Source organism: Triticum aestivum, chromosome 3B (genome assembly GCF_018294505.1).
Source record: "Triticum aestivum cultivar Chinese Spring chromosome 3B, IWGSC CS RefSeq v2.1, whole genome shotgun sequence".
NCBI classification, from domain to species: Eukaryota; Viridiplantae; Streptophyta; class Magnoliopsida; order Poales; family Poaceae; genus Triticum; species Triticum aestivum.
Genome location: NC_057801.1, coordinates 483,955,825 through 483,983,533, shown reverse-complemented (window position 1 = coordinate 483,983,533; position 27,709 = coordinate 483,955,825). Strand labels below are relative to the sequence as shown.

Below are 27,709 nucleotides of genomic sequence, written 5' to 3'. Positions count from 1 at the left end.
TTGTTGATACAATGCAGAACGAGCTTTAGCAACATCACGCTCCTCTTCGAGTCCGTTTAGGTCATCCTGCCGATCTAGTTCGGCTTCTCTCTCTTTGTACATGCGCACTCTAGGTGAGTCATGAATAATATCGCAGGGCAATACGGAATTGAGTTCCTCAACCAAGTGCTTGTCGGATTCTCATAAAGAGCGCACTAGTCTGGGCTTAATACCACTCATAATCAGACCATTGGCCCTTTCAACTTGGCCGTTTGTTTAAGGGTGGTATACAGATGTGTAGTCGAGTTTAATGCCCAACTTAGTGCACCAAGTTTTTACCTCATCAGCTATGAAGTTAGAGCCATTATCAGTGATGATACTGTGCGGGACACCATAACGATGGACTACGTCGGATATAAAGTCAATCACTGATCTGGCTTCAACTGTTTTTATTGGTTTGGCCTCTATTCATTTAGTGAATTTATCAACCATTAACAGCAAGTATTTCTTTTTGTGGCTTCCCCCTTTAAGGGGTCCAACCATGTCAAGCCTCCAGACCGCAAAGGGCCAAGTAACGGGGAGTGTTCTTAATGCGGTGGGGTGCATGTGGCTTTGATTGGCAAAAAGCTAATAGCCCACGCAACGTTGGACAAGGGCTTGAGCGTCTGCTCGAGCCGTGGGCCAGAAAAACCCTGTCCGAAACGCCTTGCTTACGAGGGCTCGAGTTGCGGCATGATGGCCGCCGAGGCCAGCATGTATTTCTGCCAAGAGCTGCCTTCCCTCTTCTTCGGAGATACAACTTTGAAGGAGTCCGGTAGTACTTCTTTTATACAGTTCACGTTCATGTACTTTAAAGACTTTAGAGCGTCGAACTATGCATCAAGCTTCGTTTTGATCGTCGAGGAGCTCCTGACTATTAAGGTAGGCCAGGAATGGTTAGGTCCAAGGAGCGATAACCGCCATGATCTCATGAGCAAAGGGTGTTATCTCGATATCCGAACCCCGGGCGGTGTCTGCGTTGTGTTCGGCCGCTGGGGGTGTGATCAGGTCCATATTGCCTTCTCCGCTTTCACCCTGCCACACTACGGATGGCTTAAAGAGCATTTCCACAAAGGTGTTAGGCGGCACAGGGTCGCTCTTAGCGCCCATACGAGTGAGGATGTCGGCTGCCTGATTACTCTCTCGAGCGACGTGATGAAATTCCAGCCCTTCGAACCGGGCTGATATTTTTAATATGGCGTTTTGATATGCCGCCATTTTCAGGTCCTTTGCGTCGAACTCTCCGTTGACCTGGGAAAATGCGAGGTTGGAGTCACCGCGCACCTCCAGGCATTGTATATGTTGGAAATATGCCCTAGAGGCCATAATAAAATGTTTATTATTGTATTTCCTTGTTCATGATAATTGTCTATTGTTCATGCTATAATTGTATTAACTGGAAATCGTAATACATGTGTGAATACATACACCACAACATGTCCATAGTGAGCCTCTAGTTGACTAGCTCGATGATCAATAGATGGTTATGGTTTCCTGACCATGGACATTAGATGTCATTGATAACGGGATCACATCATTAGGAGAACTAGATGATACCCCGCGCGTTGCTGCGGAACATTTTATAAGGACCTATTGATGCGTACACATGTGCAACCTAACAAAAATAACACATGCATAGTTTCATACAATTTATATAAATTCAAATAATATTAAAATAAATACTGACACTTAAATGGAATTTCCGCAAACAAAAGACAGCTAAATTGACTTGCTAGAGTTAAGAAAGCAATGGACTTACTAATAGGTTGCTTGGCTCTGTTGGAAAAAATAATTATTGTTATTACCCTTTTCGATCTTTTTTTCCTGACAAAGTTGTCTGCACCTTGTATTCAGCTAAATACAAAAATAATTCTTACCATCACTAAGCTAAATATAAAGGAAGTTAATGGTGGGGTGTTGCCAAAGTAGAGATTAATAGTGCTTTGATTAAAATGAGCAATCAAGTAAAACTTGTGAACTCAAATTGCAAGTGTATGGTTTATGTGCAATGTGAAAATACTACCAGATGAAACTGCGATAATGTGTCCATTGTTCAAATATGCAGTACCAACCAAATGAGATACTGATATATCACCAATCAAACGGATCAAATAAATGTACGACAAAACCCCAGTAAAGTAACACTATTACACATGGACTTTGTCCAAATATGTCGATTGTTGCCAAAAAAGCAAAACCTTTACCTCTCAGTGATGCAACTTATCTATTCTTTTAGAAACTGTACCTGAATAGAGGTACCTCAAAAGAGGTTACATGAAAGTGCTCTAATATCACATAGGTCTCTCACCAAGTGCCAGGCAATGGCAGCACGATTAAAACCACTGACGCTCCTATAAGTAGGAGAAATAAAGTGAACGGAGCCAATCAACTCATCCATGCTTATACCATAAAAAATGGTAAGTTCAGTTGGTTGAATGTAGAAGCTAAGGAAATGAAGAATTCGGGAGGGCAGGGTAAGACTGTTGTATGCATGGACCACCCCGTTTGAGCCACCCGCTGAAAATTTTGTCTCGTCCTATACTTGTTTATTAATGGGAGCGGCAACAATATTATGCAGCAAGGACCACCAAATAGTCCTACATCCTTGCCATCAGAAGAAAATTGTCCGACACTTGTGACAGGTGAGATCTGAACAAATCTGAATATAAGCTATCTACGTATCGTATCATATTTTTCAACTGTAACAAATAGAAGCCATCAGGATCATATTCCCATGCTCTCTAAATTAGTAAGTAGACTAACAGAATACGCTTATGATAACTCAATGTCGAAAATAAAATTCAGATATGGGAGCTTGTGCTCTCTAAAGAGGTATGTAGGCTAACAGAATGAGCATGAGAGAAACACACTATTTGCAGAATCTTTTTCTGGTTTAGTTTATATGTAAAAAAAAGTGTCATGGGTGAAGTATGTCAGAACGGCATAACACGCATGAATTAAGAATATGATCGATGTGTTTCTCCGTCAGATGCAAAATTAATAGAATGCACATACATAGTTCCATTACACGTACCTGACTGGTGACTGCTGAAGAGATAGATGTAAGATACACCTGCTGCCCTGCAGGTACTGATTTCTTCTGGTGTCAACGATCAAGTCCTCCATACTGCTTCACCGTTTTGCAAGTAAACTGATGAAAAAAAATGATTCATGGTCACAGTTATACGGTCTGCACTCTGCACAGAGGATCATACATTCTAAACTTATGATCGATTGATGTCCTCGCCTCTCACCATTGTCAGAAACATACACAGATGTATTCTTGTATCTCTGGTTGATATACTTGACAATCTGCTCCATAGCCTCATCTCAAATATATATAGAAGCCTACTGCTTGAATTTTTACACATAAACAAACACGCACTCGTAAAATGAAAAAAAAGAGGTAGGAATCAAATAAAAAAGGTGAGGGAGAAAGAGCCTGGATTGAAGGCGTACCTCCTGATCCCCACCGCTGCGCCTCTGAGGGCATGGTCAGTGGTGCCGAACAACATCCTTCCACCACAGCGTTCCTGGGAGACGAACGTCGGAGACCCCTACCTCTCCGCCCAAGGGCTAGAGTTCGGCAACCGGCGCTGTCGGCCTGCCGACGAGGCACGCCGCGTTGAACTACAGGAAGAGCACATCAGCAACAACATCAGGCCAGCTGGGCACTGATTCCCACCGGAGGGAGGCGAGTACTCATGGACGGGCAGCCGCCGATTTGGCGTCGCTTGCGAGCGTGGGAGGCCGCATCTCCCACTGGTGTCAGATTTGGAGATGCGAACCAAGAAGATAGAGTAGCGAAGGCCAGATTGGTTGGGAATTAAAGTGAAAGTGGAAGGGGAATAGGCGGCTGCATTTGGTGCTGCGCGCGTTCTTGGAGGTGAGGAGCCAAGGGAGGTGGAGCAATGTGGAAGTGGAACTAACGCAAAGGGGATAGACTGCGGGAGGTTCAACGCAAGAACTGCAGATCTGGCCATCCGTGGTTAATCAAATGGATGCAAGTATTTGTGGTGACGTGGCTAACTGTGAGGGCAGCAAAATAAGGTAGTGGGGTGCTCCTATTTAGATATAGTAGATGATGTGATGGACAAGACCCAATCCTAAGCATAGCACAAGATCGTGTAGTTCATTTGCTAAAGCTTTTCTAATGTCAAGTATCATTTCCTTAGACCATGAGATTGTGTAACTCCCGGATACCGTAGAAATTCTTTGGGTGTACCAAACGTCACAACGTAACTAGGTGACTATAAAGGTGCACTACAGGTATCTCCGAAAGTGTCTGTTGGGTTGGCACGAATCGAGACTGGGATTTGTCACTCCATATGACGAAGAGGTATCTTTGGGCCCACTCGGTGATGCATCATCATAATGAGCTCAATAAGACTAAGTAGTTAGTCACGGGATCATGCATTACGCAACGAGTAAAGTGACTTGCCGGTAACGAGATTGAACGAGGTATTGGGATACCGACGATCAAATCTCGGGCAAGTAACGTATCGATTGACAAAGGGCATTGTACGGGATTGCTTGAATCCCCGACATCGTGGTTCATCCAATGAGATCATCGTGGAACATGTGGGAGTCAACATGGGTATCCAGATCCCGGTGTTGGCTATTGGCCGGAGAGCTGTCTCGGTCATGCATGATTCCCGAACCCGTAGGGTCTACACACTTAAGGTTCGATGACACTAGGGTTATAAGGGAAGTTTGTATGTGGTTACCGAATGTTGTTCGGAGTCCCGGATAAGATCCCGGACGTCACGAGGAGTTACGGAATGGTCCGGAGGTAAAGAATAATATATAGGAAGTGAGGTTTTGGCCACCGGAAGTATTTCGAGCGTCACCGGTAATGTACCGGGACCACCGAAAGGGTTCCGGGGTCCACCGGGAGGGGCAACCAGCCCCGGAGGCTTGCATGGGCCAAGAGTGGGAAGGACCCGGCCCCTAAGTGGGCTGGTGCGCCTCCCACCAAGGCCCAAGGTGCAGCTAGGAGGGGAGAGGGGAAACCCTAGGCGCAGATGGGCCTAAAGGCCCACCCTAGGGCGCACCCCCCTCTCTCCCCCTCCTGGCCGCCCCCTCCAGTCCCATCCAGGGCTGCCGCACCCCCTAGGGTGGGAACCCTAGATGGGGGCGCAGCCACCTCCCCTCCTCCTATATATAGTGGGGGTTTGGGGGCTGCCAAGGACACGAGTCTCTCTCTCTCTCTCGGCGCAGCCCTACCTCTCCACATCCTCGTCCTTCGTAGTGCTTGGCGAAGCCCTGCTGGAAACCACGCAGCTCCACCACCACCACGTCGTCGTGCTGCTGTTGGAGTTTTCTTCCCCAACCTCTCCCTCCTCCTTGCTGGATCAAGGCGCAGGAGACGTCACCGGGCTGCACGTGTGTTGAATGCGGAGGCGTCGTTGTTCGGTGCTTAGATCGGAATCGACTGCGATCTGAATCGCTGCGGGTACAACTCCTCCAACCGCGTTCTTGTAACGCTTCTACATCGCGATCTTCAAGGGTATGAAGATACACTCCCCTCTCTCTTGTTGCTAGAATCTCCATAGATTGATCTTGGTGATTCGTAGAAAATTGTGAATTTCTGCTCCGTTCCCCAACAGTGGCATCATGAGCTAGGTCTATGCGTAGTTTCTATGCATGAGTAGAACAAAAGTTGTTGTGGGCATCGATTTTGTCAATTTACTTGTCATTACTAGTCTTATCTTGATTCGGCGGCATCGTGGGATGAAGCGGCCCGGACCGACCTTACACGTATGCTTATGTGAGACAGGTTCCATCGACTGACATGCACTAGTTGCATAAGGTCGCTAGCGGGTGTCTGTCTCCCCCACTTTAGTTGGATCGGATTCGATGAAACGGGTCCTTATGAAGGGTAAATAGCAATTGGCATATCACGTTGTGGTTTTGGCGTAGGTAAGAAACGTTCTTGCTAGAAATCTATAGCAGCCACATAAAAACTTGCAACAACAATTAGAGGACGTCTAACTTGTTTTTTGCAGCATATGTTGTGTGATGTGATATGGCCAAAAGGATGTGATGAATGATATATGTGATGTATGAGACTGATCATGTTCTTGTAATAGGAATCACGACTTGCATGCCGATGAGTATGACAACTGGCAGGAGCCATAGGAGTTGTCTTAATTTATTGTATGACATGCGTGTCAACGATAACACCATGTAATTACTTTACTTTATTGCTAACCGTTAGCCATAGTAGTAGAAGTAATAGTTGGCGAGACAACTTCATGAAGACACGATGATGGAGATCATGATGATGGAGATCATGGTGTCATGTCGTTGATGAAGGTGATCATGCCGCGCCTCGAAGATGATGATCAAAGGCGCAAAATGATAATGGCCATATCATGTCACTTTATGATTTGCATGTGATGTTTGTCATGTTTACATCTTATTTGCTTAGAACGACGGTAGCATAAATAAGAAGATCCCTCATTAAAATTTCAAGAAAGTGTTCCCCCTAACTGTGCACCGTTGCGAAAGTTCATTATTTCGAAGCACCACGTGATGATCGGGTGTGATAGATTCTAACGTTGGCATACAACGGGTGTAAGCCAGATTTACACACGCGCAACACTTAGGTTGTCTTGACGAGCCTAGTATGTACAGACATGGCCTCGGAACACAAGAGACCGAAAGGTCGAACATGAGTCGTATAGTAGATACGATCAACATGGAGATGTTCACCGATGATGACTAGTATGTCTCACGTGATGATTGGACACGGCCTAGTTGACTCGGATCATGTATCACTTAGATGACTAGAGGGATGTCTATCTAAGTGGGAGTTCATTAAATAATTTGATTAGATGAACTAAATTATCATGAACATAGTCAAAAGGTCTTTGCAAATTATGTCGTAGCTTGCGCTTTAGTTCTACTGTTTAAGATATGTTCCTAGAGAAATTTTAGTTGACAGTCGATAGTAGCAATTATGCGGACTGGGTCCGTAAACTGAAGATTGTCCTCATTGCTACGCACAAGGATTATGTCCTTAATGCACCGCTTGGTGTGCTAAACCTTGAACGTCGTCTGTGGATGTTGTAAACATCTGGCATACACGTTTTGATGCCTACGTGATAGTTCAATAATGTTAAACGGTTTAGAATTGGGGCGTCGAAGACGTTTTTAGAAACGCCGCTAAACATATGAGATGTTCCAAGGGCTAAAATTGGGATTTCAGGCTCGTGCCCATGTCAAGAGGTATGAGACCTCTGACGAGTTTCTTAGCCTGCAAACTAAGGGAGAAAAGCTCAATCATTGAGCATGTGCTCAGATTGTCTGAGTACTACAATCACTTGAATCGAGCGGGAGTTAATCTTCCAGATGAGATAGTGATGTTTCTCCAAAGTCACTGCCACCAAGCTACTAGAGCTTCGTAATGAACTATAACATATCAAGGATAGATATGATGATCCTTGAGCTATTCGCGATGTTTGAGACCGCGAAAGTAAAAATCAAGAAGGAGCATCAATTGTTGATGGTTAGTGAAACCACTAGTTTCAAGAAGGGCAAGGGCAAGAAGGGATACTTCATGAAACGGCAAATCAGTTGCTGCTCTAGTGAAGAAACCCAAGGTTGAACCCAACCCCGAGACTAAGTGCTTCTATAATGAGGGGAACGGTCACTGAAGCAGAACTACCCTAGATACTTGGTAGATGAGAAGGCTGGCAAGGTCGACAGAAGTATATTGGATATACATTATATTAATGTGTACTTTACTAATACTCCTAGTAGCACCAGGGTAATAGATACCGGTTCGGTTGCTAAGTGTTAGTAACTCGAAATAAAAGGCTACGGAATAAACGAAGACTAGCCAAAGGTGACGTGACGATATGTGTTGGAAGTATTTCCAAGGTTGATGTTATCAAACATCGCACGCTCCCTCTACCATCGGGATTGGCATTAAACCTAAATAATTGTTATTTGGTGTTTGCGTTGAGCACAGACATGATTGGATTATGTTTATCGCAATACAGTTATTCATTTAAGGAGAATAATGGTTACTCTGTTTATTTGAATAATACCATCAATGGTATTTCACCTAAAATGAATGGTTTATTGAATCTCGATTGTAGTGATACACATGTTCATGCCAAAAGATATAAGATAGTAATAGTAATGATAGTACCACCTACTTGTGGCATTACCATTTGAGTCATATTGGTATAAAACGCATGAAGAAGCTCCATGTTGATGGATCTTTGGACTCACTCATTTTTTGAAAAGTTTGAGCCATGCGAACCATGTCTATTGGTATGCACGCATGAAGAAACTCCATGCAGATGGATCATTTGGACTCACTTGATTTTGAATCACTTGAGACATGCAAATCATACCACACGGACAAGATGACTGAAAAGCCTCATTTTCAGTAAGATGGAACAAGAAAGCAACTTGTTGGAAGTAATACATTTTGATGTGTGCAGTCCAATGAGTGCTGAGGCACGCAGTGGATATCGTTATGTTCTTACTTCACAGATGATTTGAGTAGATGCTAAGTATATTTACTTGATGAAACACAAGTCTGAATTATTGAAAGTTTAATTAACTTCAGAGTGAAGTTGAAGATCGTCGTGACAAGAGGATAAAATGTTTATGATATGATCATAGAGATGAATATCTGAGTTGCGAGAATTAAGACATTGTGGAAATTGTTTCACAACTAATACCGCCTAGAACACCATAGTGTGATGGTGTGTCCGAACATCATAGCTGCACCCTATTAGATATGGTGCATGCCATGATGTCTCTTATCGAATTACCACTATCGTTTATGGGTTAGGCATTAGAGACAACCGCATTCACTTTAAATAGGGCACCACGTAATTCCGTTGAGATGACACCGTATGAACTATGGTTTAGAGAAACCTAAGCTGCCATTTCTTAAAAGTTTGGGGTTGCGTCGCTTATGTGGAGAAGTTTTGGCCTAATAAGCTCGAACCCAAAGCGGATAAATGCATCTTCGTACGACACCCAAAATAGTTGGGTATGCCTCCTATTTCAGATCCGGAAGCAAAGGCGATTGTTTCTAGAAACGGGTCCTTTCTCGAGAAAAAGTTTCTCTCGAAAGAATTGAGTGGGAGGATGGTAGAGACTTGATGAGGTTATTGAACCGTCACTTCAACTAGTGTGTAGCAGGGCACATGAAGTTGTTCCTGTGGCGCCTACACCAATTGAAGTGGAAGCTTATGATAGTGATCATGAAACTTCGGATCAAGTCACTACCAAACCTCGTAGGTCGACAAGGACACGTACTACTTCAGAGTGGTACATAATCCTGTCTTGGAGGTCATGTTGCTAGAAAATAATGAACCTACGAGCTATGGAGAAGCGATGGTGGGCCCGAATTCCGATGAATGGCTCGAGGCCATGAAATCCGAGAGAGGATCCATTTATGAAACCAAAGTATAGACTTTGGTAGAACTACTTGATGGTCGTAAGGCTGTTGGGTACAGATGGATTTTAAAAGGAAAACAGATAATGATGGTATGTGTCACCATTAAGAAAGCTCGACTTGTCGCTAAGGCGTTTTCCGACAAGTTCAAGGAGTTGACTATGATGAGACTTTCTCGTAGCGATGCTAAGAGTCTGTTGGAATTATACTAGCAGATACTGCATTATTTATGAAATCTTGCAGATAGGATGTCAAAACATTGTTGCTCGACGATTTTCTTGAGGAAAGGTTGTATGTGATACAACTAGAAGGTTTTGTCAATCCTAAAATATGATAACAAGTATGCAAAGCTCCAGCAATCCTTCTAAGGACTGGAGTAAGCATCTCGGAGTTGGATTATATGCTTTGATGAGATGATCAAAGATTTTGGGTTTATACAAAGTTTATGAGAAACTTGTATTTCCAAAGAAGTGAGTGGGAGCACTATAGAATTTCTGATGAGTATATGTTGTTAACATATTGTTGATCAGAAATGATGTAGAATTTCTGGAAAGCATATAGGGTTGTTTGAAAAGTGTTTTTCAATGGAAAACCTGGATTAAGCTACTTGAACATTGAGCATGAAGATCTATAAGGATAGATAAAAATGCTTAATAGTAATTTCAAATGAATATGTATCGTGACAAGATTTTGAAAGAGTTCAAAATAGATTGGCGAAGAAGGAGTTCTTGGCTGTGTTATAAGGTGTGAGTATTGAGTAAGACTCAAGACCTGACCACGACAGAGGAGAGAGAAAGGACAAAGCTCGTCCCCTATGCTCTATAGTATGTTGTGTTGTGTACCGCACCTGAAGTGTGCCTTGCCATGAGTCAGTCAAGGGGTACAAGAGTGATCCAGGAATGGATCACTAGACAATGGTCAAAAATTTCCTTAGTGGACTAAGGAATTTTTCTCAATTATGGAGGTGGTAAAAGAGTTTGTCGTAAAGGGTTATGTCGATGCAAACTTTGACACTAATCTGGATGACTCTGAGTAGTAAACCGGATTCATATAGTAGAACAGTTAGTTGGAATAGCTCCAAATAGCGTGTGGTAGCTGCATCTACAAGATGACATAGAGATTTGTAAAGCACACACGGATCTGAAAGGTTCAGACCCGTTTACTAATGACCTCTCTCACAAGCGAGATATGATCAAACCCCATGGGTGTTGGATTCATTACAATCACATATTGATGTGAACTAGATTATTAACTCTAGTGCAAGTGGGAGACTGTTGGAAATATGCCCTAGATGCAATAATAAAATGTTTATTATTGTATTTCCTTGTTCATGATAATTTTCTATTGTTCATGCTATAATTGTATTAACTGGAAACCGTAATACATGTGTGAATACATACACCACAACATGTCCCTAGTGAGGCTCTAGTTGACTAGCTCGATGATCAATAGATGGTTATGGTTTCCTGACCATGGACATTAGATGTCATTGATAATGGAATCACATCATTAGGAGAATGATGTGATGGACAAGACCCAATCCTAAGCATAGCACAAGATCGTGTAGTTCGTTTGCTAAAGCTTTTCTAATGTCAAGTATCATTTCCTTAGACCATGAGATTGTGTAACTCCCGGATACCGTAGGAATTCTTTGGATGTACCAAACGTCACAACGTAACTAGGTGACTATAAAGATGCACTACAGGTATCTCCAAAAGTGTCTGTTGGGTTGGCACGAATCGAGACTGGGATTTGTCACTCCGTATGACGGAGAGGTATCTCTGGGCCCACTCGGTGATGCATCATCATAATGAGCTCAATGTGACTAAGTAGTTAGTCACGGGATCATGCATTACGGAACGAGTAAAGTGACTTGCTGGTAATGTGATTGAACAAGGTATTGGGATACCGATGATCGAATCTCGGGCAAGTAACGTACCGATTGACAAAGGGAATTACATACGGGATTGCTTGAATCCCCGACATCGGTGGTTCATCCGATGAGATCATCGTGGAACATGTGGGAGTCAACATGGGTATCCAGATCCTGCTGTTGGTTATTGGCCGCAGAGCTGTCTCGGTCATGTCTGCATGATTCCCGAACCCGTAGGGTCTACACACTTAAGGGAAGTTTGTATGTGGTTACCGAATGTTGTTTGGAGTCCCGGATAAGATCCTGGACGTCATGAGGAGTTCCGGAATGGTCCGGAGGTAGAGAATAATATATAGGAAGTGAGGTTTTGGCCACCGAAAGTATTTCGGGCGTCACCGGTAATGTACCGGGACCATCGAAAGGGTTCCGGGGGTCCACTGGGAGGGGCCACCAGCCCCGGAGGCTTGCATGAGCCAAGAGTGGGAAGGAACCAGCCCCTGAGTGGGCTGGTGCGCCTCCCACCAAGGCCCAAGGCGCAGCTAGGAGGGGAGAGGGGAAACCCTAGGCGCAGATGGGCCTAAAGGCCCACCCTAGGGCGCGCCCCCCTCTCTCCCCCTCCTGGCCGCCCCCTCCAGTCCCATCTAGGGCTGCCGCACCCCCTAGGGTGGGAACCCTAGATGGGGGCGCAGCCACCTCCCCTCCTCCTATATATAGTGGGGGTTTTGGGCTGCCAAGGACACGAGTCTCTCTCTCTCGGCGCAGCCCTACCTCTCCAGATCCTCGTCCTTCGTGGTGCTTGGCGGAGCCCTGCTGGAAACCACGCAGCACCACCACCACCATGCTGTCGTGCTGCTGCTGGAGTTGTCTTCCCCAACCTCTCCCTCCTCCTTGCTGGATCAAGGCGCAGGAGACATCACCGGGCTACACGTGTGTTGAATGCGGAGGCGCCGTTGTTCGGTGCTTAGATTGGAACCGACTGCGATCTAAATCACTGCGTGTACGACTCCTCCAACCACGTTCTTGTAACGCTTCCGCGTCGCAATCTTCAAGGGTATGAAGATACACTCCCCTCTCTCTTGTTGCTAGAATCTCCATAGATTGATCTTGGTGATGCGTAGAAAATTTTGAATTTCTGCTACGTTCCCCAACAATATACCCATGGAGACAGCCATGCGAAGACCATGTAGAAGCGCTTCATATTCGACTGCATTGTTGGAGTTCGTATACATAATTTGTAATACATAGTGGACTGTGTCCCCAGTAGGGGATGTTAGGATGATGCCAGCCCCCAGTCCGGCCAGCATTTTAGAGCCTTTGAAATATATGGTCCAATTGGAGTATGAGTATACTCTTTAGGGAGTTTGGCTTCTATCCATTCAACAATAAAGTCGGCCAATACGTGGGATTTAATAGCCCGGTGCGGCTTGTATATGATTCGGTAAAAGCTCGATGGCCCATTTGGCTATGCGGCCGGTGGCGTCCCTGTTATTGATAATGTCATTGAGTGGTACTTCAGATGCCACTGTGATCAAACACTCTTGAAAGTAGTGTCGTAGTTTACGGGATTCCATGAAGACTGTGTAGGCTATCTTCTGGTAGTGGGGGTATCGGGATTTGCAAGGTGTGAGGACCTCTGATACATAATAGAATGGTTTTTGGGTGGGAAATTTATGTCCCTCTTCCCCTCGTTCAACGAGGAGCACAACACTAACCACTTGGTTAGTTGCCAAAATATATAATAGCATGGGCTCTCCAACACCTGGTGCCACTAGGATTGGGTTGCTTGCAAGAAGGGTTTTGATCTCATCCAGTCCGGTTGTGGCGGCGTCCGTCCATTTGAAGTTGTCTGTGTGCCTTAGGAGCTTGTAGAGCGGTAGCGCTTTCTCTCCCAATTTGGAGATAAAGCGACTTAAGGCCGCGACGCACCCAGCTAGTTTCTGGACTTGCTTAGGTCTGTTGGTATGGCCAATTGTGACAACACTCGGATTTTAGCTGGGTTTGCTTCAATTCCTCTATGGGAAACAATAAACCCGAGCAATTTTCCGGACGAAACTCCAAAGACACATTTTTCCGGATTAAGTCGTATGTTCAGAGGTTGTCGAAGGTGAGGCGGAGTCCACTAGTGTCTCGACGTGTTTTGTCTTGATGACCACGTCGTCCACATATGATTCGACCGTTTTGCCTATTTGTTTTTTCAGGCAAGTTTGAATCATACGCTGGTAGCTAGCCCCAGCGTTTTTGAGTCCAAAGGGCATAGTGTTAAAGCAGAAGGGACCGTAAGGGGTAATGAACGCGGTTGCAGCCTGGTCCGGTTCCTTCATCTTAATCTGATGGTATCTGGAATAGGCGTCGAGGAAGCACAGAGAGTCGTTCCCTACTATTGCGTCAATAATTTGGTTGATGCGAGGCAATGGGAAGGGGTCCTTAGGGCAAGCCTTGTTGAGGTCCTTGAAATTGACACACAGGCGCCAGGATTTGTCCTTCTTTGATACCATAACCAAGTTTGTTAACCAATCCGGATGTTTAATTTCCCTAATAAATCCCGCCTCTAACAATTTGGCTAGCTCTTCTCCCATGGCTTGACGTTTGGGTTCGGAGAATCGACGTAGTGTTTGCTTCCCGGGTTTGAATCCCTTGATTATATTAAGACTGTGTTCAGCCAGTCTTCATGGGATGTCGGGCATATCTGAAGGGTGCCAGGCAAATATGTCCCAATTCTCTCGCAGGAATGTGCGGAGGGCGGCGTCCACTACCGGATCCAGTTGTGCTCCGATATATGTTGTTTTGTTAGGGTCCGTCGGATGCACTTGGAATTTGACTATTTCCTCGGCTGGTTTGAAAGAGGTGGATTTGGATCTCTTATCGAGGATCACATCGTCCCTATCCACCGTGGACCGTAGGGTGGTTAATTCCTCCGCCGCTAGGGCTTCGGATAGTACCTCGAGGGCCAAGGACGCAATTTTGTTTTCGGCACGAAGGGCTTTGTCCGAGTCGCTCGAAATTGTGATAATTCCATTCGGTCTGGGCATTTTGAGTTTCATATACCCGTAATGGGGTATAGCTTGAAAGCATGAGAAAGCGTCCCGGCCGAGGATGGCGTGATACCCACTGTTAAAGGGGACCACGTGAAAGAGAAACTCTTCGGATCTATAGTTCTCAGGCGTGCTGAACACCACATCTAGTTTAATTTTTCCCGAGCAGTGTGCTTCTCGACTGGGGATAATACCTCGAAATGTGGTATTGCTTTGCTCAATGCGTGATCTATCCATCTGCATTTTGTCGAGCGTGTCCTCATAGATGAGGTTAAGTCCACTGCCGCCGTCCATGAGCACTTTAGTGAGCCGAAAACCATCAACGATGGGGTTTAGTACTAAGGCGGCGGGTGCTCGGACTGACCGAGCCTTTGGTTCGTCTTCGGCCGTAAAGGTTATTGCCGTGTCGTTCCATGGGCTCAGTGCGGTAACTTGGTGGACTTCGGCGAGGTTGTGTAGCGCCCGTTTGCGCTGGTTGTTCGAAGAGAAGGTCTCCAAGACTGTTAGGACGTTGAAGTTGTCCCTCTCCGGAGAGTATTTCTCTAGAGTTGTGGTAAGGATGGCCTTTCCACTTTTTGCAACTTGTCGGAGTACCCAGCATGCTCGAAGGCTATGGGTTGGGACTGTGCGCGGAGTGGCATGAATTGGGCAGGGCTTGTCCAGCAGTTCGTCAAGAACGGACATGTGTCCCGTGAAGGGTTTATTTTTCCTACCCATAGATTGGTGGTCGGGTGACCGCCGGGATGTATCCGTTTGGCCCGGGCCGCACACTGCTTCGAGGCAGCGGACTCCAGCTGAGTTTCTGAGCCCTCCATGTGCTTTCCATCGCACAATACTTTTGTGTTACTTGTGACAATTCTGTGAAACTCTGTATGTGGCGACAGTCGAGGGCGTTTAAAATTCCCTCGTCGGTGCAGTTACGAAAGAAAACTGAAACTACATCGTCGTCCGAGCAGTCTTCGATCCTGTTTTTAACAAGCAGGAATCTGGCCCAAAAGTGGTGGGCCGTTTCCTGAGCATGCTGCCGCATATCTGGAGGTCCTGAGTTGCTTGGAGAATAGATTGTGGTCGGTGGGTGGATTAAATTTTGGATCCTGTCCCGCATCTATTTCGGAGCTAGAATGGCTTCCGAGGCAACCGGTTTGGTCCGGTTAGGTACAAGGGCTCCGGTAATCCTATGCTTGAACCGGAGGCCGGAGGGCGTAAGGTCCCATCCGATGGGGAAGTATTCGGCTCAGGGGGTTCGGAGACCCGAACATACTTGGTTTTCAATATGGGGACGGAAGTGTCTTTGGACGGTTCCTCAATGACCGCTACTAAGTGGGTGATCAACGGGTGATTAATTTCCCTCTGGTCGGGCTTGAGCCCAATCCGATCATAGTCCGTTGAGACCCCCAGGGCGGCAATGCGGTCCAGCAGTTCGTTTAAAGATGAAACATCCGTCGGATCCAACTTCTCGGAGTACTTAGAGCCTATGCGGGACGGTGTCCGGCGGCCATGGGGGGAGTTGCGGGCTTGACGGCCGCGCGGGCCCTTATGGTGAATGCGGGACGGTGTCCGGCGGCCATGGGGGGAGTTGCGGGCTTGACGGCCGCGCGGGCCCTTATGGTGAAGCCGCCGAACCGGAGAGTCTGCCCTGAAGCTAGGCACCCTCGGGAAGTGATATTGTTGTTGATGACTAGGCGAGCCATAGATCGCTTTTTGCAGACAGCGCGACAGAGCTCTTAATGAAAGGACCAATGTCAGTGTCAAAACCAGCATATCTCGGGTAGGGGGGGCCAAGTTGTGTGTCTAAGGATCAATGGTAACAGGAGACCAGGGGACACGGTGTTTACCCAGGTTCGGGCCCTCTTAAGGGAGGTAAAACCCTACTCCTGCTTGATTATATTCGACAAGTATGAAGATTACAAGAGTTGATCTACCTCGAGATCGTAATGGCTAAATCCTAGATGTCTAGCCTATGAGTATTCCAATGACGGTAGAGAGGTTCCCTCTATGGACTAACACCTCCAGTTTATATACACACCGGAGGGGCCTAGGGTTTGTACAAGGTCGGTTCATCAGGGAAGGAAGCTTCCGGACTCTAATCTTGCCGCCTACATATTGAGAAGTCCCATCCGGACACGGAGAATAATCTTTAGCTTGCTCTTGTACGGCCCATCCAACCCGGCCTATACTCCTGGGCCGGACACTTGAGGACCCCCAAATCCAGGACTCCCTCACCTGGCGCTCCTAGGCGCCGCTTCGCATCAAGTTCTTCATCTGGCTAGCGCTGCTTGGTTGTTGCTGGACCGTCAATCGCCTAGCGAGACATGACCTCCCCCACGAGCCTTTTTGCCAACTCTATGATCAAGAACCAGAGACCATGCAACATCTCCTGGTTGGATGTTCCCTCTCCCGCCAAATCTGGCATGAGGTGCTCTCGTGGTGCCGGTCCACTGCATCCATCCCCAACCCTGACGAGGAGTTCATCGGCCGGCTATCTTCAGCCTTATCCAGCACTACGAGTTGTTTGCGGCGTGGCCTTGCCTCTCTCGCCATTCTTACCGCCTCGCACATTTGGTGGCACCGCAACGGTTGCCTATTTGATGGCGCCTCTCCGGATGTAGGTCACGCTGTGTGTATGATACGTGGCGAGGCATGATTGTGGGCTCGTGCTGGCGTTGCAGGGCTGGCCATGCTCCTGCTCCATCTCTGTGTACTCGTTAGTTTGTTGGGCAACCCCCCCCCCCCCCCCCCCCCCCGCCAACCCCAACCCAATGTAATTTCACTCTACCTATCAATGCAATAATATGCAGAGTTTTTGCGTATTCGCGAAAAAAAAGTAGTAGTAGTAAAGTTGTATGCATCAGCTACCAGTTATCACTTATCAGTAATACTCGAGCCCAAAATCTTACCGAACTTCCCAACACTCACTTCCGTCAGTTGTTTATTTTTCAATTATCTCATATAAGAACAGCCCAAAATTCAAATTATTGAAGTACCCACGGGCCATGGAATAGTCTCATGCCAGGTCGGTCCAACACAACACAAGCACTACAATAACAGCTTCTCGCCATATTCAGAAGAAGAAAGTTGCACAGCTCACTCACTCAGATACGGTGCTACGACGATAAAGATGCGAGTGACGCGCACTTGGGAGTATTTTACTCTGAAGGCAACCAGAGAGAGGGAGAGGGAGAGAGAGAGTCCAGGAAGCCAGAAGAAGTATACTATCATCAACTTGCACTTGTATAATGGATCCGACCAGCGTCAGTAATGTGTCAATGTGTGTAGTCTAGAGCCTAACGACCATTAGGAAACTGCCATGATGGTGCGCCTCCGCCGACCAGGATCGGCTCCACCTACGATTAAGTAAAACCAGAATCATTTCTATTCTGCTAATCAGCTGATCAACCTCAATTTTTGAATTGCATCAGTGCCACCCAAGTCCGAATCTGATTCAGGTATCTGATGAAGGAAGGAGCTCTAGATTTTTTCTGAAAACCTAAGGTGTGTTTCTTGGAAGGAAGTTCTTGTTTCCAAGAAGCAGCCGTGTGTAGTCAGATGCATGTGAACATGCTGACTACTGCGGCAGCATTACCCTGTTCCACTCCTCAAATAATGGGAGCAAGTTGGAGGGACGGCTCCTCCTCCTTTTCAGTTTCAGTTATCAGCCACTTGAGCCCACTGATCGATGGCACGTCCAAAACCAGCGCACCACGCCCCATATTCCCTCACCAACCTTCACGTCTCCACATCCATGGCCGCTCGTCTCTCCCTCTGCATGGCGGTGCTCCTCGTCTCGCTGATGCCATGTGGCGCGGCACAGCCGGCGTCATCCAACGCCACCGACCTGGCCGCGCTGCTCGCCTTCAAAGCACAGGTCGAGGACTCTCTCGGCATCCTCACCGGCAACTGGACCGCCGCCGCGTCCCCTTGCTCCTGGGTCGGAGTCTCATGCGACCGCCGCGGGCAGCGCGTCACCGGCCTAGAGTTCGACGGCGTGCCGCTCCACGGCAGCATCGCCCCGCAGCTTGGCAACCTCTCCTTCCTCTCCAGCCTCGTCCTCAGCAACGCTAGCCTCGCCGGCCCCGTGCCCAGCGAGCTTGGCGGCCTGCCCCGGCTCCAAAATATCGTCCTCTCGCACAACAATTTGTCAGGTGCCATCCCCTCCACCCTTGGCAACCGGCTGACGGGAGCGATTCCTGACAGCATCGGCTCGTTGCCGAAGCTCGAGTGGCTGGTCCTGGAAGGCAATCTTCTCTCAGGCCCCATGCCTCCTGCTATCTTCAACATGTCCCGGCTGCAAGTCATAGCCATCACAAGGAACAATCTCTCAGGCCCAATCCCTGGAAACGACAGCTTCTACCTCCCCATGTTGGAAGTGTTGTCCCTCAATGAAAACCAGTTTGAGACTTTGAGGGACCTATCCCGCCAGGTCTTTCGGCGTGTCGGAACCTTGACACGCTCTCGCTCGCCGTGAATAATTTCACCGGTCCTGTGCCATCATGGTTGGCGACAATGCCAAACCTCACAAGAATTTACTTGTCGACAAATGGCCTCACTGGAAAGATCCCTGTGGAACTGAGCAACCACACTGAGCTTCTCGGTTTGGACCTTAGCCAGAACAAACTTGAGGGGGGAATCCCACCAGAATTTGGACGGCTGACAAACCTCAGGTTTATGAGCTTTGCCAACAACCGAATAACAGGTCCCATTCCTGATTCCATAGGCAATCTTTCTAACCTCACAACCATAGATTTCTATGGAAATGGTTTGACTGGATCCGTGCCAATTTCATTTGGGAACTTGCTGAACCTTCGTCGCATCTGGCTTGATGGGAACCAGCTCAGTGGGAACCTCGACTTCCTGTCTGCATTCTCAAATTGCAGGAGCCTGAATACAATCAGCATGGCAAACAACACATTCACAGGGAGTCTGCCAGCCTACATTGGAAACCTTAGCACAGTCCTCGAGACTTTTATAGCAGATAACAACAGGATCACCTTCCAAGTAACTCACATGCGCAGCAAGAATATGGAGTATGATCAGTGTCATTCTTTGATGGGCGACGGGGCTGCGAGCCTACCGCCCCCTCCTGATCCGCCGCCGGCGGGGCGATCGGCGCCGCCGCGGCCTGCTCGGGAGGAGTCGCTGCTGTCGGGGAGGTCACCAGAGGCCGGCAGATCGCCGGATCCGCAGACTGCGGCGGAGATCGGGGGGTTTCTCCATCCGGCCAAATGGAAAATTTTCTTCCAAGATGTCCGGGATGGCGGCCGTAGATCGGAGGGAGTTCTCTACTCGTATTACCCATCGAGGTGGACGGTGGTGCGCGATCTGGATAGTGACATCCTCGGAGGGGAGTACCTCAAAGCTGATGAGGAGATTAACGAAGGTACGCGGTTGCTCATTGATGTTTTTGATGTTACCGTTCATTCGCGTGTGCAGGAGGAACCGGAGATTCTTGATCACATTGACTTGATCGATCTCACGGAGGATCCAAAGCCCTCGAAGCCGCTTCTTTCCTGCCGGGCGATGAGGGGAGCGACTAGCGGGGCGACTCGCGACCCTCCCGTGGCGACCGTCGCCGGCCGCCGGCGGGAGTCGCCGGATCCCATTGAGGCGCGCGTAGGAGGGCGTTTCTGGGCGCTAGCGGACTCGGAAGATGATGAGGACGACGATGTTCCGGTGCCGGACTACTCGCCAACACCATCCGACGTGATCTGCGAGGCGTTCAAACCAGGATTCTCGGAGGAAGATGTCGCTGCGTTGGTGGATGAGATCGTGCCCGGAGAGGATCCGGCGCGGCTAGGCCTGCGTTCCACCGACCGGCTCGAGGTGGTACGCCGGATTGTTCACCGGAGAACGGCGGCGACGGCGATCCGACCATGGAAAGGGCCTCTGCCTAAGGTACGCGTTCAACCTATAACTTTGTCCGATTTTTTTCCGCAAGAGGATTGGATCGTGGTTACTCGGAAGAAAAAGAAGAAAGGAGGGCGGCCAGATCCAGCACCGACGCCGCCGGCGACCATAGGCGGCGGACGGGATCAGGGCGGCCAGATCCTTGCGTTTGAATTCGCTGATCGGCTCTGAGGGGGCTGGTTTGGTGTGGGCCGGTCCTCAGACCATGCATGGGCATGAGGCCCATCATGGGGGTGTAGCGACCGGCCTTGACAGTGGCGCCTCCAATGGGTATGCGGCCCAGGAGGATCCCGTCCTGTCGTTTCGGCCCGTTGATGATGCATGCACGAACGTCGATCGCCTCCTGTCTTTGGTTCGCCTGCCGCCGGGTAGGGTTCGCAAAAAGGGCACGAAGGGCTTCCCGTCCTGCGGGGATAGACGTGCGACGCGCATCTTGCCCGGGACGGCCATGGCAGGAAGAGGTGAAGCTCCTCCGCCGGCGAAACGCCCCTTGCCTGGCGCTGCAGGTCGGGGTGGGGTGCCTCCTCCACCAGCAGCGAACGCCGGACGGGGGGGTCAGTCGCAGATCGGGCAAAGGCAGCCGGCGGGAGGAGGCGGCGCCGCCAGTGCCGCGGGACGAGGTGTGCCCACTGGGAGCGCGCAGCCGCCGAGGCCAGCCCTACAGCAGCCGGTTCCTGGGAAGAATGGCACGAGGCTGGTGGCTCCGGTCTCGGCGCCCGCGGTGACTACGGCCGGCCGGGGGATCGGGAGACAAACGCCGCCCCTTGCCCAGGCTGCGGGCCGCGGGGGACCGAGGCCTCCTGTACTGGGTGCTGCTGGTGTTGGGGCTGCTGGCCGCGGCGATGGTCAGCGGCAGGTTCGAGCTGAGCCGGCCACCATAGGAAAACCACCACCGCTTTATGTTGCCAGGGCGGTGCAGAACAGGTCCACTCAGCCTAATGCTCCTCCCCGAGGCCAGTGGGGAGACGACGGTTGTGATGCTTACGGCGAGGGACAACACCGAGGCTCCTCGTCAACGGGAGGAGGGCGTGGTTACGCTTGGCAGAGTGACGGGACGGCCGAGAGACCCTTTCTCGGGCCGGCTGGCGGATTTGTTGAGGGAGCCTCCGGCCCGGACAATCGTCAGAGAGGAGGTTTTCGTGGAAACCGAGGTGGTCGAGGCTGGGGTCGCGGGAGATTTCGCCGCCAGCAACCTCGGGGGACTATTCATACTGATGCTACGGTTGAGACTCAGCTTTCCTCAGAGCTACCTCCACAGGCGATGGAGGTGGTGAAGGAGTTGGCCAATGTTGATGTTTCTGAGGCTGGGACGGTGGATGAGGCCACCGACAGGTCTGATGCAGAGAGGGCGTCCAAGTATGCCCGTAAGAAGGAGAGGATGATTTGCTATCGATGTGGGGACAAGGGCCACTTCATTGCTGAGTGTGTGGCCCAATTGTGTGAGTCTTGTGGCAAACTTGCCCATGAGTCGGGTGAGTGCCCGATGTTGCGGACGTGCCTCCGACTCTACACATCTATGGAGTCTACTGTGCTGAGCTCATGTTTTTTGAGTCCCCGGAGGCGAGAGAGGTCCCGGAGGATAACCAGACTACGACTACTGGGATTGTCAGAGCGACACAGGGAGCGGTGACTGAGGCACAGATTGTGAGGAGGTTGCAGGAGTTAGCTCCCGGTGATTTTGTTTGGGAGTTAGTACCCATTGAGGACAGAGTTTTTAAGGTGGACTTCCCGTCTGTCGAGGACCTGCAGAAATTGTTAAGTTTTGGCTTGTGTAAAGTTCCCGGTACTACGTGTATTCTGGAGTTTAACGAGTGGAAACAGGTTGAGCCTAAAGGAAAACCGCTTACACAGGTATGGCTGAGGTTTTTGGGGGCTCCATCAAAGCCTCTGCAGGACGCTCGTGTTGTGGCTAGTTTGGGTATCCTCGTTGGAAAAACTGAAAAAGTGGACATGGTTTTCACTCGTGCCAATGGGATTGCCCGGATTCTTGTGAGCATTTTGGATATTGAGTATGTGCCCGATAAGGTCAACTGGACATATAAGGGTGAGGTCTTCCCGCTAGAGATTGAGTTTGAGGACACCGACTTGTTTGATGATGCAGTTAACGGTAATGATGTTGATATGCACGATCGTGAGGGAGGTACTGGGACTAAGGGGGCCCCGTCAGATGAGACCATGCGAGAGGGATCCAACGGATCGCACCCTCAGTCGGCCGGGACTGGACCGGAGGCTGAGCCCACTGACTCACCGGCAGTGCCCATGGCTACTTTGCGGTTCGGTTCTTTCGAGCCAGCTTCGGCACCTCCCAGGCTTTGGAGTGACAGGGTGGAGTCGGACGATGCTCTTGAGCACACGCTTCCTTCACTGGAGGTTGAGAGGGAGGTTGGTGCAGACTGCGGGCACAGTGATAGCCCTACTGGACTGCTGACTGCTGCGGGAGTGACCTTGGTGTCAGCGAGCACGGGGCCGAGGGGTTGTGGGGGTGAGGGTTCGGGACTTATAGTCCATTCTCCCCCCGTCCCGCGGACGTTCCAGGTTTCGCCGGGGGCCTTGACTCCCAGGGGGACAGTTCCAGCGGCTGGAGGGTCCTCGAGGCAGGCGGCCTTGACGACCTCCGTGACGGAGGTGGCTACCACTGTCGCTGCTGTGGGAGGGGGGACGCCAGGGCAGGTGGCCTGGTCTCCTCCCTCTGCCCGGGTGGTCAGGCGGACCACCCCTCCGAGGGATACTTCGTCCGCGCCGCAGGTTGAGGTGGGAGGAGACGGCGGGCAGGTGGCCCCGGTCGTTCTCTCCTCCCCATTGCCTGCGGTAGGGCACTCGTCCGGCGGGATCGGGAGCCCGCAGATGCCTCCGCTAGTGACCTCGGCACCAACTGGAGTTTCGGTGCCAGGTTATACTAGGGAGGAGGTGATCGCGTTTGGCGGGATCCCGTACCCTACTTCCGGGGGCAGACGGATGAGTGCTCGCATCCTCGACGTCCCGGAGGTTGATGACATGCAGCAGCAGTGCGCTATGAGGGCGGCCAAGCTTCAGGAGGCTGCTTGTTCATCGGGTATGTCCGTTGAGTTGTCTAATTCTTTATTGCATTTTTCTAATGAGGACATTATAAATAAGGCAAACCAATTAGGAGTTTCACTAGGTGCTACAGATAGTGAAATTACTAAATCGGTGAATGATATTTTAGACCTGGAAGCGAAACGGGCTTTAGAGACTATTCGTAATCTTGCGGCAGTTAAACCTATGAATGATGATGAGATAAATGCGTTAGGAGTTAGAGTGCTTGATAGCCTGTGTGAGGATCTCGCACCCACTAACCAGGAGGCTGACGAAGAGGATGTGCCCCTTCAGAATGACGCTAGCAATATTCCAGAACCCGGTCATGAGGAAAGGGGTCTTGAGCTTAATAAACCTAAACGTAAGTGGAAACGGAAGATCTATCCCGATTCCGCAGTCCGTAGGAGTGCTAGGATTCGAACCACCAAAAAATTCCATGATGAACTATGAGAGGAATTTTTTGGAACAGCAGAGGTCTTAAGGACTTGGCTAAAAGAAGATTCCTGGCTGAGACTTCTATTGAGCAGAAGCTAGATTTTGTTGCTCTATCGGAGACGGGTAGAGATAACTTTGCACCTCAGTTTCTCTCCTCACTAGTTGGTGGTATAGATTTCGATTGGCACTGCTTACCTCCGCGAGGAAGATCGGGGGGCATCTTACTAGGTGTGAGATGCGATTCACTGGAAGTCCGTAGTGTTGTGATGGGCGACTTCGCCGTAAAGTTTCGAGTTAGGTCTAAGATTGATGGCTTTAACTGGGCTTTGGTGGCGGTATATGGGGCCGCGCAGCCTGAGTTTAAAGCGGAGTTTCTAGCTGACCTAGTTCGAATTTGTGGGTCAGAACAACTACCGATTTTAGTCGGAGGAGATTTCAATATCATCCGGAGGCGGGAGGAGAAAAACAATGACAACTTTGATGGTAGATGGTCCTTCATGTTCAACACCATTATTGAAAGTTTGGATCTGAGAGAGATAGAACTCTCGGGTCGAAAGTTTACTTGGGCCAACGCTATGCCAAACCCAACTTACGAAAAACTTGATCGGGTTCTTGCAAGCGTGGAGTGGGAACAAAAATTCCCGTTGGTCACGGTGCAAGCCCTTTCGAGGGGCATATCTGATCATACCCCATTGTTCGTGGACTCAGGGGAGCCGAACCACGTGGGAAATAAGAACACCTTCTCATTTGAGACGTCATGGTTCGAACGTGAGGGGTTCTTTGACTTGATTGCTAGGGAATGGGCTAATGAGGTTCGCGGTAAAACACCCATTGAGCGTTGGCAGAATAAGATTAGGAATTTACGGAGCTTCTTGAGGGGTTGGGCTAAGCATCTTAGTGGTGCGTATAAGATTGAAAAGGATAGACTCCTTTCTCTTATACATGACTTGGACGTAAAAGCCGAGTCTAATGTGTTAGTCCCCGCAGAGCTTCAGGTTAAAAATGAGGCGGAAAAGCGATTGAAAGAACTACTACGTGAAGAAGAATTGAAGTGGGCTTTACGCGCTAAGGTTCGTAGAGTGGTCCAGGGGGACGCAAATACTCAGTTCTTTCATTTAATTGCTAATGGCAAGCACAGAAAGAAGCGAATCTTTCAGCTCGAGCAGGACGATGGTACAATTTTAGGTCAGGATAACCTAAAAACTTATATCACTGAGTATTATAAGCAGCTGTTTGGTCCACCGAAGGAGAATACGGTGTCACTTGATGAGTCCATGACTGAGGATATACCTCAGCTTTCGGCTGCTGACAATGACATTCTGCTTGCCCCGTTCTCGGAGAAGGAGGTTCTTGAGGCAATTTCTCAAATGAAAAATAATAAGGCTCCTGGTCCGGATGGTTTCCCGGCTGAGTTTTATAAGAAGTGCTGGCACATTATTAAGGGGGATTTACTACCTATGTTTCATGATCTATTCTCTGGACAGCTTCAATTATTCCACCTGAATTTTGGGACTATCACATTACTACCTAAGAAGACGGATGCGGTACGAATTGAGCAATTCAGGCCGATCTGTCTCCTCAATGTTAGTTTCAAAATTTTCACCAAGGTCGGGACAAACAGGCTCACACAGATCGCGCATTCTGTGGTGCATCAATCCCAAACCGCGTTCATGCCAGACAGAAACATTCTTGAAGGAGTGGTAGTTTTGCATGAAACGCTCCATGAAATCCACTCCAAAAAATTGGATGGAGTGATTTTTAAAGTGGATTTCGAGAAAGCGTATGATAAGATAAAGTGGCCATTTCTCCAACAATCTTTGCGTATGAAAGGGTTTGATGAAGCCTGGCGAAGGCAGGTCCAATCATTTACGCAAAAGGGTAGTGTGGGAATTAAAGTTAATGATGATATAGGTCATTACTTTCAGACTCATAAAGGCCTACGACAAGGAGACCCAATGTCCCCTATCTTGTTTAACATTGTGGTAGATATGTTGGCAATTCTGATAGGACGGGCTAAGGAAAATGGTCAAGTAGGTGGATTGGTGCCTCATCTGGTTGATGGAGGCATTTCTATCCTACAATACGCTGATGATACGATCATCTTTATGGAGCATGACGTGAGTAAGGCTAGGAATATGAAGCTGGTGTTATGCCTATTCGAACAATTGACCGGGTTGAAGATCAACTTTCATAAGAGTGAGTTGTTCTGCTTTGGTAGGGCCAAAGATGAGCAGGAGGCCTACAAACAATTGTTTGGGTGTGAGTTGGGACAGTTACCTTTCTCATACTTAGGGATTCCTATCCACCATCGTAGGCTAACGAACAGAGAATGGAAGTGCATTGAAGACCGATTTGAGAAGAAACTGAGCTGCTGGAAGGGCAAGCTCTTATCTTATGGAGGCCGGTTAATACTTATTAATTCGGTGCTCACAAGTTTGCCGATGTTTCTTCTTTCGTTCTTTGAGATACCAGTTGGAGTCAGGAAGAGACTAGATTTCTATAGATCGCGGTTCTTCTGGCAGGGTGATGAGCTGAAAAGAAAATACAGACTTGGCTAAGTGGGACATTATTTGTAGACCGAAGGACCAAGGGGGTCTAGGTATTGAGAATCTAGAAATTAAGAATAAATGCCTTCTTAGCAAGTGGCTGTGGAAGCTCTCGTCGGAGACGGATGCTGTGTGGGCACAGATCCTTCGCGGCAAGTACCTCCAGTCAAAAACTTTGTCGCAAGTATCTGTAAGGCCGACTGACTCGCCTTTCTGGAAGGGGCTCATGAAGGTCAAGCAGGCTTTCGTTAATAGGACAAAGTTTGTTGTAGGAAACGGCTCGAGCACGCGTTTCTGGGAGGATACTTGGCTTGGTGACGCACCACTGGCCATCCAATATCCCTCCTTGTATCGTATTGTTCAACGAAAGGAGGTGGTCATTGCTTCGGTTTTCCAATCTATCCCCCTTAATATTCAGTTTAGACGAGTGCTAGCGGGCAATCGTTGGGAACAATGGCTCCATCTAGTTAGAAGGCTGATGGATATCCAGCTGTCTCAACAACCTGATGAATTGCGCTGGAAGTTGACTAAGTCTGGAGGCTTCACGGTCAAATCAATGTATATTGATGTTATTAATTTCAGCTCCATTCCCACGTCCAAACATGTTTGGGATGTCAAAGTTCCTTTGAAAATAAAAGTGTTTATGTGGTTTGTTCATAAACAAGTAATTTTAACTAAGGATAACTTGAAGAAGCGCAATTGGACAGGATCTACTAGGTGTAGTTTCTGTGATCGGGATGAGTCTATTAAACACCTCTTTTTTGATTGCCCGCTTGCAAAGGTTCTATGGCAGACGGTCCACATTGCTTTTAACATCAAACCACCGAATTCTGTTAGTACTTTGTTTGGGACATGGCTTAATGGGATTGAGCCCAACTTAGGGAGACATATTCGGGTGGGGGTTTGTGCTTTGCTGTGGACCATCTGGAACTGCAGAAAGATTTGGTCTTTAACAGAACATCATATATACATTTTTTGCAGGTTTTATTCCGGACTACGGCTCTGATTCGTTCATGGTCGCTACTCACCCAGACGGAGGCCAGGGAGCATTTGGTTACTGGGTCTGTCCGTTGGGAGATGGTAGCTCGGGATATCTTCAACCGGTTTGGATGGCGGTCATGTAATAGGATAGGCATTTAGTATTCCTATCTAGTTTGCCCCGCCGGTTGTGGCTCTTTGATGTGGCTAGCTTGATGTATCTAGCTTATCCGGGCTCTGTGTGAGCTTGTGTTGCTTTCTTTTTTCATTTTTCAGGACCTTTGGAACCTTGTTGATACTACTCTATTTTGTTTAATAAGAGGGCCGTATGCATCATGCTGATGCAGAGGCCGGGGTATCCCCCCTTTTCGAAAAAAAAAAACAGGATCACAGGAAGCATCCCAGGTACATTTGCCAATCTTACCAACTTAATGACTCTGTC

The 27,709-nt window shown here is 48.5% G+C and overlaps 1 protein-coding gene and 1 long non-coding RNA gene across 3 annotated transcripts; one reads left to right on the top strand and one right to left on the bottom strand.

The window, feature by feature from the left end:
* Nucleotides 1-1,459: 1,459 nt before the first annotated feature.
* LOC123070501 (uncharacterized) lies at nucleotides 1,460-3,980 on the bottom strand. Its single transcript, XR_006433774.1, has 3 exons — nucleotides 3,478-3,980; nucleotides 3,273-3,369; nucleotides 1,460-3,169 (listed from the first exon to the last, which is right to left on the bottom strand). It is a non-coding gene; the product is annotated as an uncharacterized lncRNA (long non-coding RNA).
* A 13,958-nt stretch (nucleotides 3,981-17,938) lies between these two features.
* On the top strand, nucleotides 17,939-27,633 carry LOC123070500 (uncharacterized). Of its 2 annotated transcripts, none has more exons than XR_006433773.1 (2): nucleotides 17,939-20,242; nucleotides 27,271-27,633. XR_006433773.1 is itself a non-coding variant. In XM_044493740.1 (2 exons), exons 1-2 carry the CDS (start codon nucleotides 18,854-18,856, stop codon nucleotides 27,427-27,429), a joined length of 1,548 nt encoding a protein of 515 aa, XP_044349675.1. In that variant the 5' UTR covers nucleotides 18,816-18,853; the 3' UTR covers nucleotides 27,430-27,633. The 2 variants fall into 2 exon arrangements, 1 of the variants encoding a protein (XP_044349675.1); XM_044493740.1 differs by having other exon boundaries at nucleotides 18,816-20,242.
* The last annotated feature ends 76 nt before the right edge of the window (nucleotides 27,634-27,709 follow it).

Coding starts and splice junctions, on each gene's coding strand:
- LOC123070500 (XM_044493740.1), top strand. CDS start 18,854: ATGCCAAACCTCACAAGAATTTACTTGTCGACAAATGGCCTCACTGGA. Junction 20,243..27,270: donor GGAAAGGGCCTCTGCCTAAG/GTACGCGTTCAA, acceptor CATTTTTTGCAG/GTTTTATTCCGGACTACGGC.